Source organism: Aotus nancymaae, unplaced genomic scaffold (assembly GCF_030222135.1).
Source record: "Aotus nancymaae isolate 86718 unplaced genomic scaffold, 86718_ANA_hifiasm-v0.15.2.pri h1tg000012l, whole genome shotgun sequence".
In the NCBI taxonomy this organism is placed as follows: domain Eukaryota; kingdom Metazoa; phylum Chordata; class Mammalia; order Primates; family Aotidae; genus Aotus; species Aotus nancymaae.
Genome location: NW_026988423.1, coordinates 5,889,118 through 5,906,366, shown reverse-complemented (window position 1 = coordinate 5,906,366; position 17,249 = coordinate 5,889,118). Strand labels below are relative to the sequence as shown.

Below are 17,249 nucleotides of genomic sequence, written 5' to 3'. Positions count from 1 at the left end.
AGAGTCCGTCTAACTGCAAGGTTATTCTACAGATGCTGCTGTTCTGACATATTCCATGGATCCTGTACTTAGCTCTCATCATGTGAGTAAATACAACATTATCAATCAATTCAGAGATGCAGAAGAATATACTGCGTTGGCAAAAAAAAAAAAAAAAAAAAAAAACTGCATGAAGTTCTGTTTCTTTTGATCATCCTTTGCTTTGACTGAAAGAGTAGTTTCATGGTGCAGAGATAGTATCCAGCTTTGTGCAAAGCCAGGCAAACCTTAGGTCAGTTCTCAGCTCTAGTATCACTTCTGTATGTCTGAGGTGAAGAAAATGTCACTAATATTTTATAAACTCAAGTTCCTTCATTTATGCAATGAGGGAAGTAACAATATCTAAGTTAAACAGTTGTGGTAAGATGAAGACAAACCGAATGAAACGCTGAAGACTGCCTAACAATGGGGCAGGCCTAATTCAATGCTAGTGTTTTCTGCCATCTGCACCTGACTATACATCGCTGCTCTAAGAAGGAAAACATAAGAAGAAATTATAAAAGAAGCCAGTCATCCAGTTCTAACTAGATGAGAGGGCAGTAGTTACTCTTCCACTTACTAGCTCTGTTACTAGGCATGGTTTTAATCTCTCTGTGCCTCAGTTTCCTCTCCTACAAAATAAAAATAGTATCGTCTTCGCAGCGCTGTTTAAAGATGAAGTAAGTTAACATTTGCAAAGCTCCTAGAATAGTGTATGCTTAGACTATAGTAAGTGCTATAGAGTGTTGGCTATTATCATTCTTATTATTACTGACTAGAGAAAATGCAAATCTCTGCATATGTAAATTTTGTGAATAAGTCATCTTTCCTGCATGGGTGAAATCACTGGGGCTTAAGGGACTGTCAACCACAAGTGTTTTTTGAACAGGCATATATCACTTTGTCACTTATTTTTAAAATATTTGTGGATACAGCAATGATCTGTTTCTTCAAATAGACATAGATGAGGCATACACCAGGCAGGCCCTGTGAACCTAGTCACTGAAAAAATAATAAGTTGGATATTAAGAAATGTCCCTATGTGCTCATTATACTTCAATAAATATCATGAAAAAAATACATCCTCGTACTAGAGCTGAACAGACTATAGCAGACTGAAATCACTGTTCACCCATATTTGTTGTCCCTCCATGCAAGATTATATTTCTCAGCACCCTTGAAGCCAGGCTTGGTCATGTGAAATGCACTAACAATGAAATCTGAACAGAAGTGACAGGTGTCTTTATCCAGCAGACACTAAAAGCCAGTATGTGGCTTGCAATTTTCTTTTTCCCTTAGCTCGCGATCAGCAATGATACAAAAGGAGGCTTCTCTATCAACTCGAGTTCCAGAGTGAAAACAATGTTAAGAGAGCCACCGTTTACCTATATGGACATGTACAATAAAGAACAAATGAATCTTTACTGTCATCAGCCTCTGAGATTTGAGGATCATCTATCACCAAGCATTACCTGGTCAGTTCTGATTTCATTATGTATAACTTAATTCACTGTGTCAAAACTCACTGAAATAAAGGCAATCCCACACAATTAACTTTTCCTCCCTTAACTGGAATATATCCCTTTTGACTACTGACTTGTTAATTCACATAACAAAGACAGCAAAGAGCAGCAGTGGCAGTGACCGTTCATGGCTGCTTTGCAAAGTACTGTAGCCAGCGCCTTCACTTGAGCAACCAGCAGTTTCTGCTGAGGTCTGAGAAGGGGACTAGACGGCTGAAATAGTTTGTCTTCCAATGACTGTGGATGATGGAGTCACAGGGATTGTCATTTCTGAGGGAAGTCAGCGACAAACACATTCTGTAATGGAAAATGAGCAATCTTGCAAAGCCATGAAGGGGTTACTATACTTAATGCATCAGTGCTAATGAGAATTCAACTAAAACGGGTCCTCTTGACACCCAAAAACCAAACAAACAAAAAATAAAAAACACCTGGGAACTCTTTAGTATTCAAATGTCGATGGAAAGAGTTATTACTAAATCAAATTGCACCATGAAAAAGGCTGACAATTAATGATAATTCTTTTTCTGTGGAGGACAACAGCACAGAGACGAGGGGAAGTATCCTACACAGTAGAAATATGGACTGCTGATCAGCGCTCAACGCTTGGCCCAGAGCAGGCAGCCAATAAAAGCTTATTGATTGATGGCTTGCTAGTTACTGGTTTGTACCAGGATTGCTCAAGTACATTCTCTGATGGGTTCTATAAGGGTTAGAGTTTATCATCTTACACGAGTTACATCTGTGAACACTTTCCCAGTCCCAGACTCTACCCCAGCCCTGTATCTCCTCCATTTTAGAACCAGAGGGATACCCAGAATACAACCACTATCAAATTTTATAACATTATAATTGGAATTTTATAATATTAATGATACTTGGACTCTACGAGTGAGGGTAGAAGCAGAAGACAGACTTAATGAACTTAATATATTCAATCAAAGTTAAATCTAAACCTTATTTTTTTCCCTCTGTAAACTGTTCAGGGATAAAGCTTTTATTGAAACCTGAAAAAAAGTTTCCATAAGGCAGTTTAGCAGCACAAAAGCTATTAATCTCAACAGAATTCAAACAGCCATGAGGAAAGGAAAAAGAATAGTCTTCCACAGAGCTAACAAAGCAAAAGTCCTTGTACCTTCAATTTCCTAGCAATTCAAAACTTAGTATGTCCTTATAGATGTAATCTACTTGGCCTTACAGTACATTCTCAGGGTTGACATAGCAAAGCAACACTTGTCTTTAATTTTCAATTCACTTTGCTGATCTCCTGTTTCAGATCAAAACGTCCCTTATCACAGATAACTAATATGAAGCTATATGTTAAATGAAATAAATAAAAAAGAAGTCAGTACATGTATCAATGTTCATGATACCTACTGGACCTTTTCTCTTCTCCATAAGGATGAGCAGTTAACTCTCCATATAGCCCAGGCCCAAATTGTTCTTTAATCCTGCTCTGCCCATGAAGAGCACTTGGGCTATGACAATCTTCCTAGGTCTCTGTGATAAAAACAGAACTATAACTGATCAAAGATCAAGGGATGATGTGTTGAAGAAGGAGGTTGATAACCTAGGGATGTCTGAGAACTTCCAGAACTAAACTATCTAGTTTAGTTAGTTTAGTTAGGTAGACTTCATACCACAGTATGAAGCTCAGGAACATTCACGACAGATGGCAATTGCATAGAATGAGGCAGAGCAGAAACAGCTTATTACTGTGGAGAATATATCCACAGGTAAACTCGGGGAAGTCACTGAAACATACAGGCAGAAATTTAGAGCTGCTGGGAAAGTTCACGACTATCTTCTGTTCCAATCCCTTCAATTTTGTATATAAGGACTGAATGTTAGGTGACTTTGTCATTACACATATAAATTCTGAAGTTATTAGCGGAAACGTCAATTGAAAAGAACTTCCTTTTTCTTATTCATAGTACCTGGAGTAGAGTAGGTGCACAATGGAATATTGTTGAACTGACTGCATGAGAGAATGAGATCTAAGTGCCTTTTCTTTCACAATGCTCACTTTCTCCAGACCCAGGGTTGAAGGACCAGCTAAGAAGCCACCACATAAAACTCATGTTTGAATGGGGACAAGGCTTAGGGAACCAGTAGAAAGTGTCAGAGAAAGAAGGCCTAGAAGAAATGTTAACTGCCTTTGCCTCTGTTAATGACTGGTCCCAACGTCTTGGGGCAGGAAAGGTATGTCATAAAATATAATTTGTTCCCTTTAAATATGTATTCAAAAATGGCAGAACTATGGAAAACATATGGGTGAGCTACTTTTTACAAAATGTCCCCAGTGACATGACTTGAGGACTAGTGTAGTGCTAATCTTAATTGAATGGCATGTGTTTGAGGACTAGTTTGGTTGTAATGTTAACTGAATGGCAACTGTTTAATATTGATGATAGATGTTAGCACTGCCAAAATAAATTCACTCCCAAAGCCTTACAATTTCAAGGATATTGCCACATATTTTACAACCAGAAAAGTATTTGTAAATTCAATATCCTGTACTTGACCAATATTTTGGTTTTTTATTTGAGAATAGCTTGAATGCAGGAGGTAGAGGTTGCAGTGAGCTGATATCCTGCCACTGCACTCCAGCCTGGGCCACAGAGTGAGACTCCATCTCAAAAAAAAAAAAAAAAAAAGAAGCCTCACTCAGGTGAATTAACAATACCACAATGTCCACCCCAGAGCTCCTGGCAGCTAAGTTCTGGAAATTGTGTCCAGTCCTGTACCTTTGAGCCAGAGTTTCTCTTACTGGTAGAACCTGCCATAGTCTTGACTTTTCAATAGAGTGGTGATTCTATTTGGATGAGCAAATTTGAATTACCATGTGTGTGACAGCTAAAAATAAGTGTAATTTTTAATAAGCTTAGTTTATACAAAAGTAGCAAGACCTTTTGAAATTTTGAAATCAGTATGCAATTTTGTATTTATTTAGAATGTTTACAATACTTAACACAATACTTATTCTGCATATATAAAGTGATTTATTAGATTTAAAAAGTTGCTAGGTGTTGAAGAAGATTGTATTTGTTAGGATCACAAATCTGCTTAATTCGGGCGACTTTGAGAGAATAAAATTTACTATTTTGTCATAAGTTGATATGTCTAAAGAAACCTGACCAATTAAATGAACAAATGACAGAATTCTGTCAGATTTATGAAATGAAAATAAAGTAAAAATGGCTTAGTTTTAAAAATTAGTGCAATTACATATAAGATCTGCATATTGATTAAAAACAAGCTTCAAGTAAAAATGGCTGAAAATAAAATACTAAAAATAAAACTTAACAATGAAGTTTAAGATTCATAACTTTAAGCACTAGAGTAGAAGTTTATAATATTTTTTCTATGACCAAGAATCTTCCCATGGGTAATAAAAGCCTACTAGTACTAATGAGAAGAATAAGAGCAGATCTGTGTTCAGCACATGTCTCAGGGAAGGCCTGTAATGACCACCATGGAGAGGAGATGGGTTCTGTCACAAGGGGCTGAGTACTGGGTAAGAAAGTAATTCACCATACTAAAAGCCAGAATGTGAGAAATGATATAAACATATGCATTATAGGAGCACTATTTTTCTGAAACACACACCATTTTATTATTATAATTGAAGGCACAGTGATGTTTCCAGTGGCTGATACTGCAGGATACCTATTTCCAGAAGAATGATTCTGTAATGCATAAAGATTCAGACTCCCTCTCCAACATAAGTATATTAGTTTTGGTGGTGCATTAATTAAGCATCAGTATATTCTGATCAACTTCACTAGGCCACCATTCAGAAGCCCTACTCAATACTATATATAGGTGTAATTGTTTTATAAGAAAGATTTGCCCTTGCGTAATTTAAATTTGAAAGGACTAACATTACAGTGGATATCAACAATCAAACTAATGTTAGAAAACACATTTCACATTCTTCTCAAACGAAATTTATACAGCAGATTACTTTTTAGGTGATTGTTTAGAATGAACATTCAGTACATCCAAAACTCTTACCATTTGGTTAATGTATCTGTGATTAGAAAAAAGTTGGCAATAAAGGATTTTATACTAATCACTTTCCTTGATTCCAGTAAGGAACTAAAGGTAAGAATAAAAAGTGGAAATAATTTTAAAAAATATTATTTATAAATAATTTTAAAACTGTAAGTTATTTATTATTGAAAGATCTTTTACATCATGTATTTTCTTTTGATAATTTCTGAAGTTAATCACTAGAAAGCATTTAATTCAGATAAAACTATAGGCTTTTTATACATTCAATATTTGTAACTTTCAAATGAGTGCTTTCCTAGCTTTTATTTATTCCATCATAACTTGTATTTCCACAGCAATCTAAATGTCAGGGTCGGCCAGGTGCAGTGCTTCATGCCTGTAATCCTAGCACTTTGGGAGACCAAACTGGGAGGGTTGCTTGGGGCCAATAGTTAGACACCAGCCTGGACAACAAAATGAGACCCCCATCTCTATTAAAAAATAAAAATAAATAACAAAAATAAATGTCAGGGTTATTGAGTTTGTTTGAAAAATAAATTTAGAAGTCATAAGACAAAATCCATTGCATTACATAAAAGTCAGAATTGCTTTCAAAGTTAAACACATAACACTAAAAACAAATACACAAATTAATTTTAATTATCAAATAAAATGACTATGTAAAGCACTTATGAAAATACCCTAAACCAACTGTAGATAAAAGGTAGCAAGAAGTTGGCAGGTAATTAAAGAGGATTCAGAACACAATAAAAAAACATATAAACTGTGTTTATAAAGAATGGCTACATAACAATGATTCAGTAATAATATAGTAAAAACATCTTTTTCTACATATACCATGTATAATGACAAGGTCCTTATATTTTACACTCTTGGTCACTATCTACTAAAACCAGCAAGAAGTGTTTATGTCTTCAGTCTTGTACCTCTAAGAAAACTGGAGCAGAGAAAATAAGACAAAGAAGCTCTCTACTGTTTTATATATTTATATAGATATAGATACAGATACATAAATATGCTATCATATACAATTATATATTATATATTTGCTAACATATAATTATATATTTGTATAATTATATATTAGTTATTAATATATTATTATATGTTTAATATATAATAAAATATAATTATATATCTATAAATAATTGTGCTAAATATCAACTTTCTCAAATCTCTATCAGAGATAAAGCACAGCATGTAAATAAACACCAAGAAATAAAAATTAACTTTTGGTACTGTAATACCAGTAGTTTGTGGTTTTAACATGAGAAACTTTTTAAATAAAAATTTCAAATTTGCTGTACCATGAGATCAATGGTATTACACTATTTCACCTGAATACTTACAATCACATGTTTTTGTGTTAAAAATGACTATATGACAAAATTTTAAATAACTATTAAAAGGACTCACTTTCTTCCTTCTTGCTTATAATGGCAGGCAGAGTGTAAATCTAAAAAACAAAGGATGTCCATCCATTACTTCCAGTTAATGACAAAAGATTAACAAGGTGGTATCTTGTATACTAATATACAAAACGAGAGTCTTGGATTTCAAGGTCCTACAACTGCTGTGTCCACTACCAACCAACTTCCTTCCTGTCGTTCAGCCACCCTCACCACCCACTGCTTTTCCATCCACAGCTGTGCAGCCCCGGACAAGGTTCTACCTTCATCTGATTTATGCATCTTACTCTCTTCCCCAGTATGATGCATAATGTGCCTTTCTCAGAAAGTATCTCATAATGGATTTCACCTGATTGCTCCTTCTTCCAGTTTCCTGCTTAGCATGTTGTCAATGTACACAATCCTAACTTGCACATCACTCGGCTAACAAACTATTCCCTAAATTTGCTGTAAGTCAAGGCTTCTCAACTATTTCAGGTAGAGAGTGAATTTTCTTTTAAATCTATTATTAACATTTATGTACAATATAATAAAATTGAAATAGAAAACAATAAAGAATCAATGCAGCATTCCAAATTTTAAATTAAATTTAGCAGACTTGAAATAACCTAAGTGGCTATATGATTTTCTAAAGGCTGCATCATAATTTCTGTACTGATCTTACTGTGGACTGGTAACAGTTTGAGGGAGGGTCTTGAAGTCTTGGGACCACACTTTGCATGGCACTACTGCTGTACAGGTTTTTTGCCATCTAACGAATGGTTCTCAAGTGACCGGATGGGGACTCCTATTTCCTCTGTGTGTTCACCGTCTGCTAATCTAATAACAGAGCTCAAGAAAACAGACAGTGATGAATGATTCCGCCTCCTTTTTACATAAGCCTTCCTAATTTTTATAAGTGGGTTATCATATCAATTTCAAAATAACTATTAAAAATGGAGATATGTATGGAAGTGAAAATGTCAAGCCACAGGCAGTTTTATCAAATTCTACTTTTAAAAACTGATCTCAATTAGAGGATCAGATCTTACCCTGAACCTTGTTCATCACTCTCATCCATGCCTAGCACAGGCCTTGCAAAGACTGGGCATGTGGTAATTATTAACTGAATAAGATAACTTAATGGGTCCAGCAAAGGTGATGAGTGTGTCATTTTTTAAGAAGTAACTTTAGGGTTTTATGTGATTCCTGAAAGTCCCCTTATAGAATAAGTCAGAAAGGTGGAGTTACGTGCCATGAGTGAGACTAGGAAAGCAGTGAAAGTATCCACTCCTCTGATTTCCTTTTTTAATATTTTCAATTATATAATGGGCAAAACATTTTATACTCTCTATGAAAAGAATTTCCATACTTTGTAATTATTAGAACAATAAAACCTAAATTATAGAATGTATAATAATCTTACCGGTTCCTTCCCATCCATGGCTTCAAGCCAGAGTTTCCTATTAGCTTCTGAGAAGGCCTGTAATGTGATGATCCCATGCCTATTAAAAACAAATATTTTATATATTTACACATTTACTCCTTTTTAAATTCTAAGTTAACTATAAATATAAAATTTGAAGAAAATTAAAGTTAAGAGAAAAAATAAATGAAGAGAGAGGAGAAAAACATAGGAATTAAAAAAGAAAAAGATCGAACCACGATACCTTTCAGAAAAATCACTGGATACGCAAAAAGTTTTTAATTCTAATGATCTCAAGTGGTAAAATCATTAAGTGTTTTTGGTACAGAACTGTCTGAAAGACACTAATTTCATATTTCCCTTGAAATGATCAAAAAGGATGCAAAGGTTACATTCTTCAAAGCAGTCTATGAATTCCACAATATGAGAACTTGACCCTGGTGTGGTGCAGTCTAGTCACTAAAAACAATTTCAGTGAGTATATGACAATGTGGAAAGCCTCATACCATAACTAGGTAACATTTAAAAAGGCACTAAAACCAAAGCATTTCTCTATATCATGATGACAATATTGAAATGAATTTATTTAAAAATAATCCTCTCCCATGCCGTCATTCTGAAATAATTACTTAAGGGTATACTTCAAGAAAGAAACCAAGAGCAGAGAGAAGACGGGAGAAAACCAGCGTATGAAGGAAAAGATATAAAATATTAGAAACAGATTAACTGAAACAGAAAATTGAGAAATCTGTGAAGAGGAACATTGAGAATAAATTTTTATTATAAATATTTTATGATTAAAGACCTGGAATGAAAAACAAATAATAATTACATCTCTTCTGCAAACAAGAAGACAGATCATGAAAATGACAAGAAACTGGAAATGTATATAAATATTAATTTGATATTGGAGATTTAAGCCAGTGTAGTAATACCAACAATAAAATACTGAAAATCAGTATTTGTTGGATACTTACTATGTGACAGGCACTGTGTTATGTTCCTTAATTCTCTCATTTAATCCTGAAAACAATCCTTTGAGGTGGGTACTTACTATTCTTAATTTACAGATGAAAAAAAAAACCTAAGTACAGAGTTTAATAAAGTGCTCCAAGGTTATATAACTGAAATGTGTTAAAATAAGAGAAAGCACTAACAGGTCGGTATTTGTCTACATAGAAAATCCAGAAGTCTCTCCATAAAACTATTAAAACTAATAGAGTTCAGCAAGTAGGTCAGATAAGAGTTTGACATATAAATAAACTAATACCCTCTCTATACAGTAGTCTTAACCATTTAGGAAACCAAAACTGAACTCATAAAAAAGAATCCTATTCAAAATAACAATAAAAAGAAGGTGCCCAAAGGTAAATTTGAAAAAAGATATGTAAAATATTCAAGAAGAGGTTAATTCTGTACACATTGAAAACTTTACTGCAACTCCAGTCAAAGTCCCAAAAGATATTTTGAGAGACAAGAGGAAACTTAGTAAGTGGATCTTAAAAATCATATAGGGCAAAAAGAGTCAACACAATCTAAAGCAGCCTAAGAATAGGGTCATTGCCCTGCTAGATACAGGTATACCTTAATGAATTTCTCTGCGTGATTGAGCTTCGCAGACACTCTATTTTTAACAAATTGATGGTTTGCTTGTGTCAACCGGTGTTGAGCACATCAGCACGCTTTTCCTGGCAGCATTTGCTCACATCGTGCCTGTGTCACACTTTGGTGATTCTTGCAATATTCGGAACTTTTCATTGTTATTATATCTATCATGTGATGTATGATCAGTAATCTCTGATACTACTATTGTCATTGTTCTGGGGTGCCACTAACCATGTCAACATAAGATGGCAAACAGTCAATAGAAGTTGTGTGTGCCACTGCTCCACTGACTGGCCATTTCCCCATCTCTCTCCCTCTCCTGGGCCTTCCTATTCTCTGAGATAGAACAATATTAAAATTAATCTAATCAATAATCTCACAATGCCTCTAGGTGTTCAAGTGAAAGGAAGATTCACATGTCTCTCATGTTAAATCAGAAGCTATAAATGACCAAACTTAGTGAGAAAGACATGTTGAAATCCAAGATAGCCTAAAAGCTAGGTCTCCTGTGCCAAGCAATTAGCCAAGCTGTGAATGCAAAGGAAAAGTTCTTAAAGGAAATGAAAAGTGTCACTCTAGTGAATACACAAATGCTAGGAAATCAAAACAACCTTATTACTGATATGGGTAAAGTGTTAGTGGTGTGGATAGAAGATCAAACCAGTCAACATTCTCTTAAGCCAAAGCCTCATCCACAGCAAGGCCCTAACTGTCTTTAATTTTATGAAGGCTGAGAGAGGTGAGTAAGCTGTAGATTAAAAGTATGAAGCTAGAAGTTGGTTCATCACGTTTGAGGAAAGAAGCCATTTGCATAATATAAAAGTGTAACATGAAGCAGCAAGTGCTGATGTAGAAGCTGCAGCACGTTATACAGAAGATGAAGGCGGCTACAGTAAACAGCAGATTTTCACTGGAGATGAAGCCTTCTGTTGGAAGATGGCCTTATTTAGGGCTTTCACAGATAGAAAGAAGTCACTATCTGGCTTCAAAGCTTCAAGGAATGGGCTGACTCTGTTAGAAATTAACGTAACTGGTGACTTTAAGTCAGAGCCAACACTCATGTATCATTCTGAAAATCCTAGAGTTCTTAAAAATTATGCTAAATCTGCTCTATGTGTTCTCTAGAAATGGAAAATTAAAGCCTGAATGATAGTACAACGGTTTACAGCATGGTTTACTGAATATTTTAAGCCACTGCTGAGATCTACTGCTTAGATTAAAAGGTTTCCTTCTAAATATTACTGCCCATTGACAATGCAACTGTCACTGAAGAGTTCTGATAGAGATTTACATGGAGAATAATATCTTCATGCCTTCTAACACAATATCCATACCGTAGCACACAGATCAAGGAATAAGTTAGACTTCCAAGTCTTATTATTTAAGAAATACATTTAATTAGGCTTTCACGGCCATAAGTAATGATTCCTCTGACGGATCTGGGTAAAGCACACTGAAAACCTTCTAGATAGGATTCATAATTTTAGAGGCCATTAAGAACATTCATCCCTCATGGGAGGAAGCCAAAATATCCAATTAACAGCAGTTTAAAAGAAACTGATTCCAACTCTCAGGGATGAGTTGGAGGGTTTCAAGACTTCAGTGAAGGAAGTTACTGCAGATATAGTGAAAACAGCAAGAACGTTAGAATTAAAAGTGGAGCCTTCTAGAAGATGTAACTTTATTGCTGCAATCTCATAATAATACTTGAAAGGATGAGGACTTGCTTCTTACGGCTAAGCAAAGAAAGTGGTTTCTTGAGATGGAACCTACTCCTGGTGAAGATGCTATAAACATTGTTGAAATAACAAAGAATTTAGTGTATCACATAAATTTAGCTGACATTGCAATACGGCAGGGTCTGAGAGGACTGACTCCAATTTTGAAAGAAGGCCTACTGAGTAAAATGCTATCAAACTGCATTGCATGGTACAGAGAAATCTTTGTTGAAATGAAGAGTCAACTGATGTGGCAAACTTTACTGCTGTCTTATTTTAAGAAAATGGGCATAGCCACCCCATCCCTTGGTAACCACCATGCTGATCACTCAGCAGCTACCAACATTGAGGCAAAATCCTTCCCCAGAAAAAAGATTACTATTCGCTGAAGACTCAGATGACCATTCATATTATTTAAAATATTTTAAAATTAAGGGATGTATTTTTTTTACACAAAATGCTATCGCACACTTAATGGACTGCAGTGTAATATAAACATAACTTTTATATGCACTGAGAAACTCAGAAATTTCTGGTTCAGTTTATTATGATATCCACTGTAATAAAGTGGGTATCATAGGAACCTAACCTGCAATATCTCTGAGGTATACCTGTAGCTAGAAACTATAGTATATGAGCATATATAGTAAGTCATCGTATACAAAGTGTATACATGGATGGACACATACGATAAGCTAGGGTATTCATGATATTGTGTTAGTAATGCAGGAGAAGAAAAATCGATCATGGATTACAGAGCAGAGAGCAAGAAGCATACTCCTTATTTTCTTTTTATTCTACTAGTATTGATACAATAAAGAGTAGAGCTAAGTAATTCCACTAAATTACAAACTTAGAGTCATGACATTTACATCTCTTCCAATACTTTGGGCTAAGGATACCCAGAACAGTGCTTTGTACACAGTCGGCATCCTACAGGCATCAAACTTAGTTGGCTGAAAGAAGCTTATGGTATTCCCACCTGTATCTTATTCCTTGGAAGCAAGGCCACCAAGCTTCAAAAGCCCACCAAAAGGCTGATCCTGGGGCCATGAAATATGCTATTGGATTCCTTCATCGTAATGGGGGCCACGAGGCCACTACATGCACCTTCTCCTAATACAGTCGCGTATAATGATTTTTCAGATTCTGCTTTGAGTGATGCTAGTTTTTTCTAGCATCCTGGATCTGACTTGTTTTCTTGAAATTATCGTGTAATAACAACATGAAAGAATGAAATAAACATGCATACTGTTTTTTTAAAGACTGGAAAACACTTGAATGCTGTCTCATGTTTATATTTAAATACAGAAAGAAACATCGTTTAGCTTATTTAAAAAAATAAAGTGAAAAGAAAAGCTCAAACCTTTCAACTACTTCTATGTCAAAGCAGAATCGTTTGTCAATTGAATCTGTCTTTCGTCGGATACAAGATTTTAATTTAAACATTTCCGGTGAGCTACTAACAAGGCCATTCTGAAACAAGAAGAGTACCACAGTTTTAACACGCTGACAAGGTGAACTGAAACTTATTAAATAAGTGTGCTCAAGTTGCCATATTAAAATGTTTAACAGAGTATAGGTTATGTATAAAGATCACATCATACCCTGTCCTTTTAGTTTATTTCTAACATTAGCTGTCTGATCACAATATATGAAACCATTTGCTAATTAATGGCAAATACATGTTTTATCCAAAAGAATTCTGTAACATGTCTGTGCAGTAACCTTCAATATATTTACTTACAGTGTTAAATTATATTATAATGTACATTCCCTCAGTACTTAGATTTAAAAAGATATAAAGTTACACAGTCACTTAACATCAGAATTGGATATACAGAGTGATACAACATTTATTGCTCTTAACCAAAACTCCCTGGATTGCAGAGATTAGTATCATGTGTGTGTCTTTGTATTGGAGCCTTAAATGATAGCTAGCTCAGGATTACAAGAGAACTATCAAAATAATATAGTGCCAGTATATACATGATTTAATGCTATTGCTATCACATATGTTAGGTTGGTGCAAAAGGAATTGTGGTTTTCTCATTAAAAATAATGGAGAAAAAATGCAATTACTTTTGCACCCATCTAACACCATGCGATTGTTTTGCTGGTAACACACTGCTACTCTGCTACTAAAACCGACTCTCGGGACAAGATCCAACGTAGGCCACATTCTTAGAAATTCCCTCTGTAACTGAGATGCCAGTCTATTTTAAGGGGAACATTTACCTAATGTATGGTTATTTCTTTTCTTTGGTTGCAAATGTCATCAATTTATTAACAGACCTTTGGCTTGGTCTCCTTACATTATTAACTCACTGTCACATAAGTTAGATTTATGGTAGTAACTATGAGAGTAGAAACTACGTGTGTTATGGCACATAGTAACTTCCCATGATGGTAGCAACTAAGGTTTCTTTTTCTCTGCTATGTTCCCCTGTATTTTATGTCTTTCAGTTTGAATTATCAGACTCTGATGAATGCCCAAGTACAGTAAGTTTCTAATGACGTATTTGAGTATGTGTCTAAGTCAGATCCACATTTACCTCTGCCATGATCTATACCACTAATTATCTGGGCAGGGCACTTACTTTCTACTAACTTTATTTCCTAATCGGTTAAAATAAGGCTGGACTAAATTATCTTTAGCGTAACTCCCAGCTCTAGGATACTTAGATTGTGACCTAATTAATTCACAAGTTCAATCATTGGCCATATTGTGACCTTAACTCACAAGAAGATTATATGCTACAGGCAATAAAGCTCTCTGTCGCATTTCCTCAAAGTATACTGTATTCTATACTGTTCACTAGCTATGTGAGACATTCAGTAACCAATTTACTTTTGGGATAAGTGAGCATCTATTGGTTTCTTCTGAGAAACCTTGTTAGCCGGCATTTTGGCAAACAGTATGCAGTGCAGAAGCGGACAAGGCATGCAGGGACAAACGTAGCCTCCCCCAGAGGCCACCCAGGGGAAAGATACAGAATCTCTGAGCCTGCTCCAGCCATGGACAGTCCCTTCCTGGGCTGCTAGCCAACCCATAGCATAGACAAATAACTCTGCTGCTGGAAATGTGAGATGACACCTCTGTAATCTACTGAAGGATTCCTATATTTAACTCAGCTGCTCATAAATATGTCATGGCCAAGTTAAATGAAAGCCCTGGCTACTCATTTCAAGTCATTCAGGTCACAAAAATGAGAGAAAATATTTGACTTTCTATTTTTTTTTGTAAATGTGTATGTGTTAACTAGAGAAACAAACATGATTTTTTAAAATTCCATTACTTAAATAACAAACAGTTAAAAAATCAAACAAAAACCAAAACTAACTCACCATTTTCCCACTGGATTTCATTTCTGAAACACTCATTGTAAATGTTTTACTTCCTTTATCATAAGTACAGTAATGTTTAATCCATGTAAAACCAAGCGGTCCTAAGGTAAAGAAAGAAAAAATGTTTCAGATTTTGTTAATAAATGATTTGTATCCACGTTTGCACATTCTCCAGTGCTATGATACACAACTGAGTATCTCCATATACCATGCTAGTTTGTAATATTTACTGTGCATGAGAAAGAACAGAGGGGCAGTGCTATAGTGTGGAGTGTTTTAGAATCAGACAACGTGGCTTTACTTGCAGTTCTGACACCTACTTTGTAAAACTTGTGAGTTACTTTAGATATGAACTTCAGTTATCCCATCTGTAAAAGTGGTATACTTGTATCCCATAGAGTCAGGAAGAATGAGGAATAAGCGTCCGAACTGTTAAAAATGGTCTGCTTACTTCTATCTGTATTCTTTACTCTCAAAGCTGTCAGAAATATTCTGTTAAAAATTTAGCCAGGTCATTCACTCCTTTGTTCGGAACCCTCTAGTGCCTTCCTATCTTACTCCAGATAAAAATCAAAGAACCTACTATCCACAAGGTTCCAAGTAAGTGGCCTCCCATGCTTTCCTCGGTCTCATATCCCACTGCTTTCAGCCTTGTGCACTCCGCTCCAGCTACACTGGTCCCCTTGCTGGTCTCTGAACACAATGAAGGCATTCCTACCCTAGGGCATTTGCAGTTGCTGTTTCCATTAGATAACTGCAGGACTTGCACTGTTACCTCCCTTCCGGCCTTTTCCTAAATGTCACTTACATAATATGACCTTTTCTGGGGAGACATCTGATATCTAAACACCCTCACCTTGATACTTATCGCTCTTCCTTGCTTTCATTTCTTCTTAGCGGTTATCACTGTCTGAAATATGATTTTTTAAAACTGATTTAGCCCATTTATTGTGTCTCTCTGCCACAAGATTTTAAGAATCTATGTGAGCAGAAACATGTGACGTTCAGCTGACTAGAATATGAATTCTTAGCCCTTACAACAGAGCCAGACATATAGTTGTCAGTCAATATCATCAAATGAATAATGAATAAAGCAATGAATCATGTATCTTGTTCTAAGACTTTACTGACCTTAGAGTTATTTCCTCTTACTCCTAATCTGGAAAAAACAAATTCAAATTACTCTTTAAAATGTAAATAATTTCCACTATCTATATTAGAAGAAACTTGCATGTGTAATGTTCACTTTCTTTTCCCCACTAAAATATCATGCAACCCTTTTCCACAGCACCCATGTTATTGTCCAGTATTCTCCTTAGCGAATTTGCCAGAGAGTAGAATGCATCATTAGTACAATGTTTCCAAGGCCAAGGTGGAAGACCTTCAGTTTTCCCACAGGGAAGCTAAGTAGCCTGCACCCAAACACCATAGTGGGCTGAGTGGATGAAAATGGTGCTTATTTTCTATATATTAATAGCATCTCTATCCAGGGACCCATCTTGCTTAACACGTGAATTTTTCTAGCAGCTACTATGCACATGTTATTGCTGGCTTCATTTCAGAACCATGTTTAAAAGAAAGAAATTGAAATATAAAAAAGTACCTCTTGAGAAAAGTGTTTCATGAGCCATTTAATTTTTTTTTCTTTCATAATAATGCCCTTGGTATCCAGGTTAATACTTAAGCCACTCCAGATTTTAAAATTACAGGGTGCAGCCATATACTTCATAATCACAAAAGATTATATTCAATTCCATTTGGGGACCATTTCACACTATAACACTTAATAATACTTGTTGATAATTCTGTCATATGTGATGTAAAAGACTTAAAGGCTTAGAGCTAATTAGTGGAAAGTGGCTGGATAGAAATTTTCGTATGTAGTGACTTCATTACGTAGGTGGCAATTTATGAAGCAATATTAGCTATAATTTTAAAATAAAGCTGCTACAACGCTCTGATGACATTTTAAAACAAAGACCCTTTTTCCTGCCACCATCTTAAGTTCAGAACCTCCTGCATTTAATCCTCGAGTTTGCTGCAAACACATGATGCTTTCTTTAAAGTTGACTAGCACTAGGCCAGGGCAGATGTTTTAGACAGCAATTCCAAAATCCCCAAAAGTGTCTGGGAAAATAAAAATTGATTACAGCTCTAAAGTTGCAAAATAAAAGATGTTTAATTGTCTTACCCAGCAATGACTTAA

The 17,249-nt window shown here is 35.4% G+C and overlaps 1 protein-coding gene across 1 annotated transcript in view; it reads right to left on the bottom strand.

Annotated features, from left to right (window-relative positions):
* Nucleotides 1-17,249, bottom strand: part of ARHGAP42 (Rho GTPase activating protein 42) — a 306,538-nt gene that overhangs the window by 47,057 nt on the left and 242,232 nt on the right. Inside the window, exons 9-12 of the mRNA XM_012454896.2 lie at nucleotides 15,044-15,144; nucleotides 13,062-13,171; nucleotides 8,373-8,451; nucleotides 6,975-7,014 (exon numbers count right to left, since the gene is read on the bottom strand). Coding sequence (XP_012310319.2) covers nucleotides 6,975-7,014; nucleotides 8,373-8,451; nucleotides 13,062-13,171; nucleotides 15,044-15,144 — 330 coding nt within the window. The remainder of the gene's footprint in view (nucleotides 1-6,974; nucleotides 7,015-8,372; nucleotides 8,452-13,061; nucleotides 13,172-15,043; nucleotides 15,145-17,249) is intronic.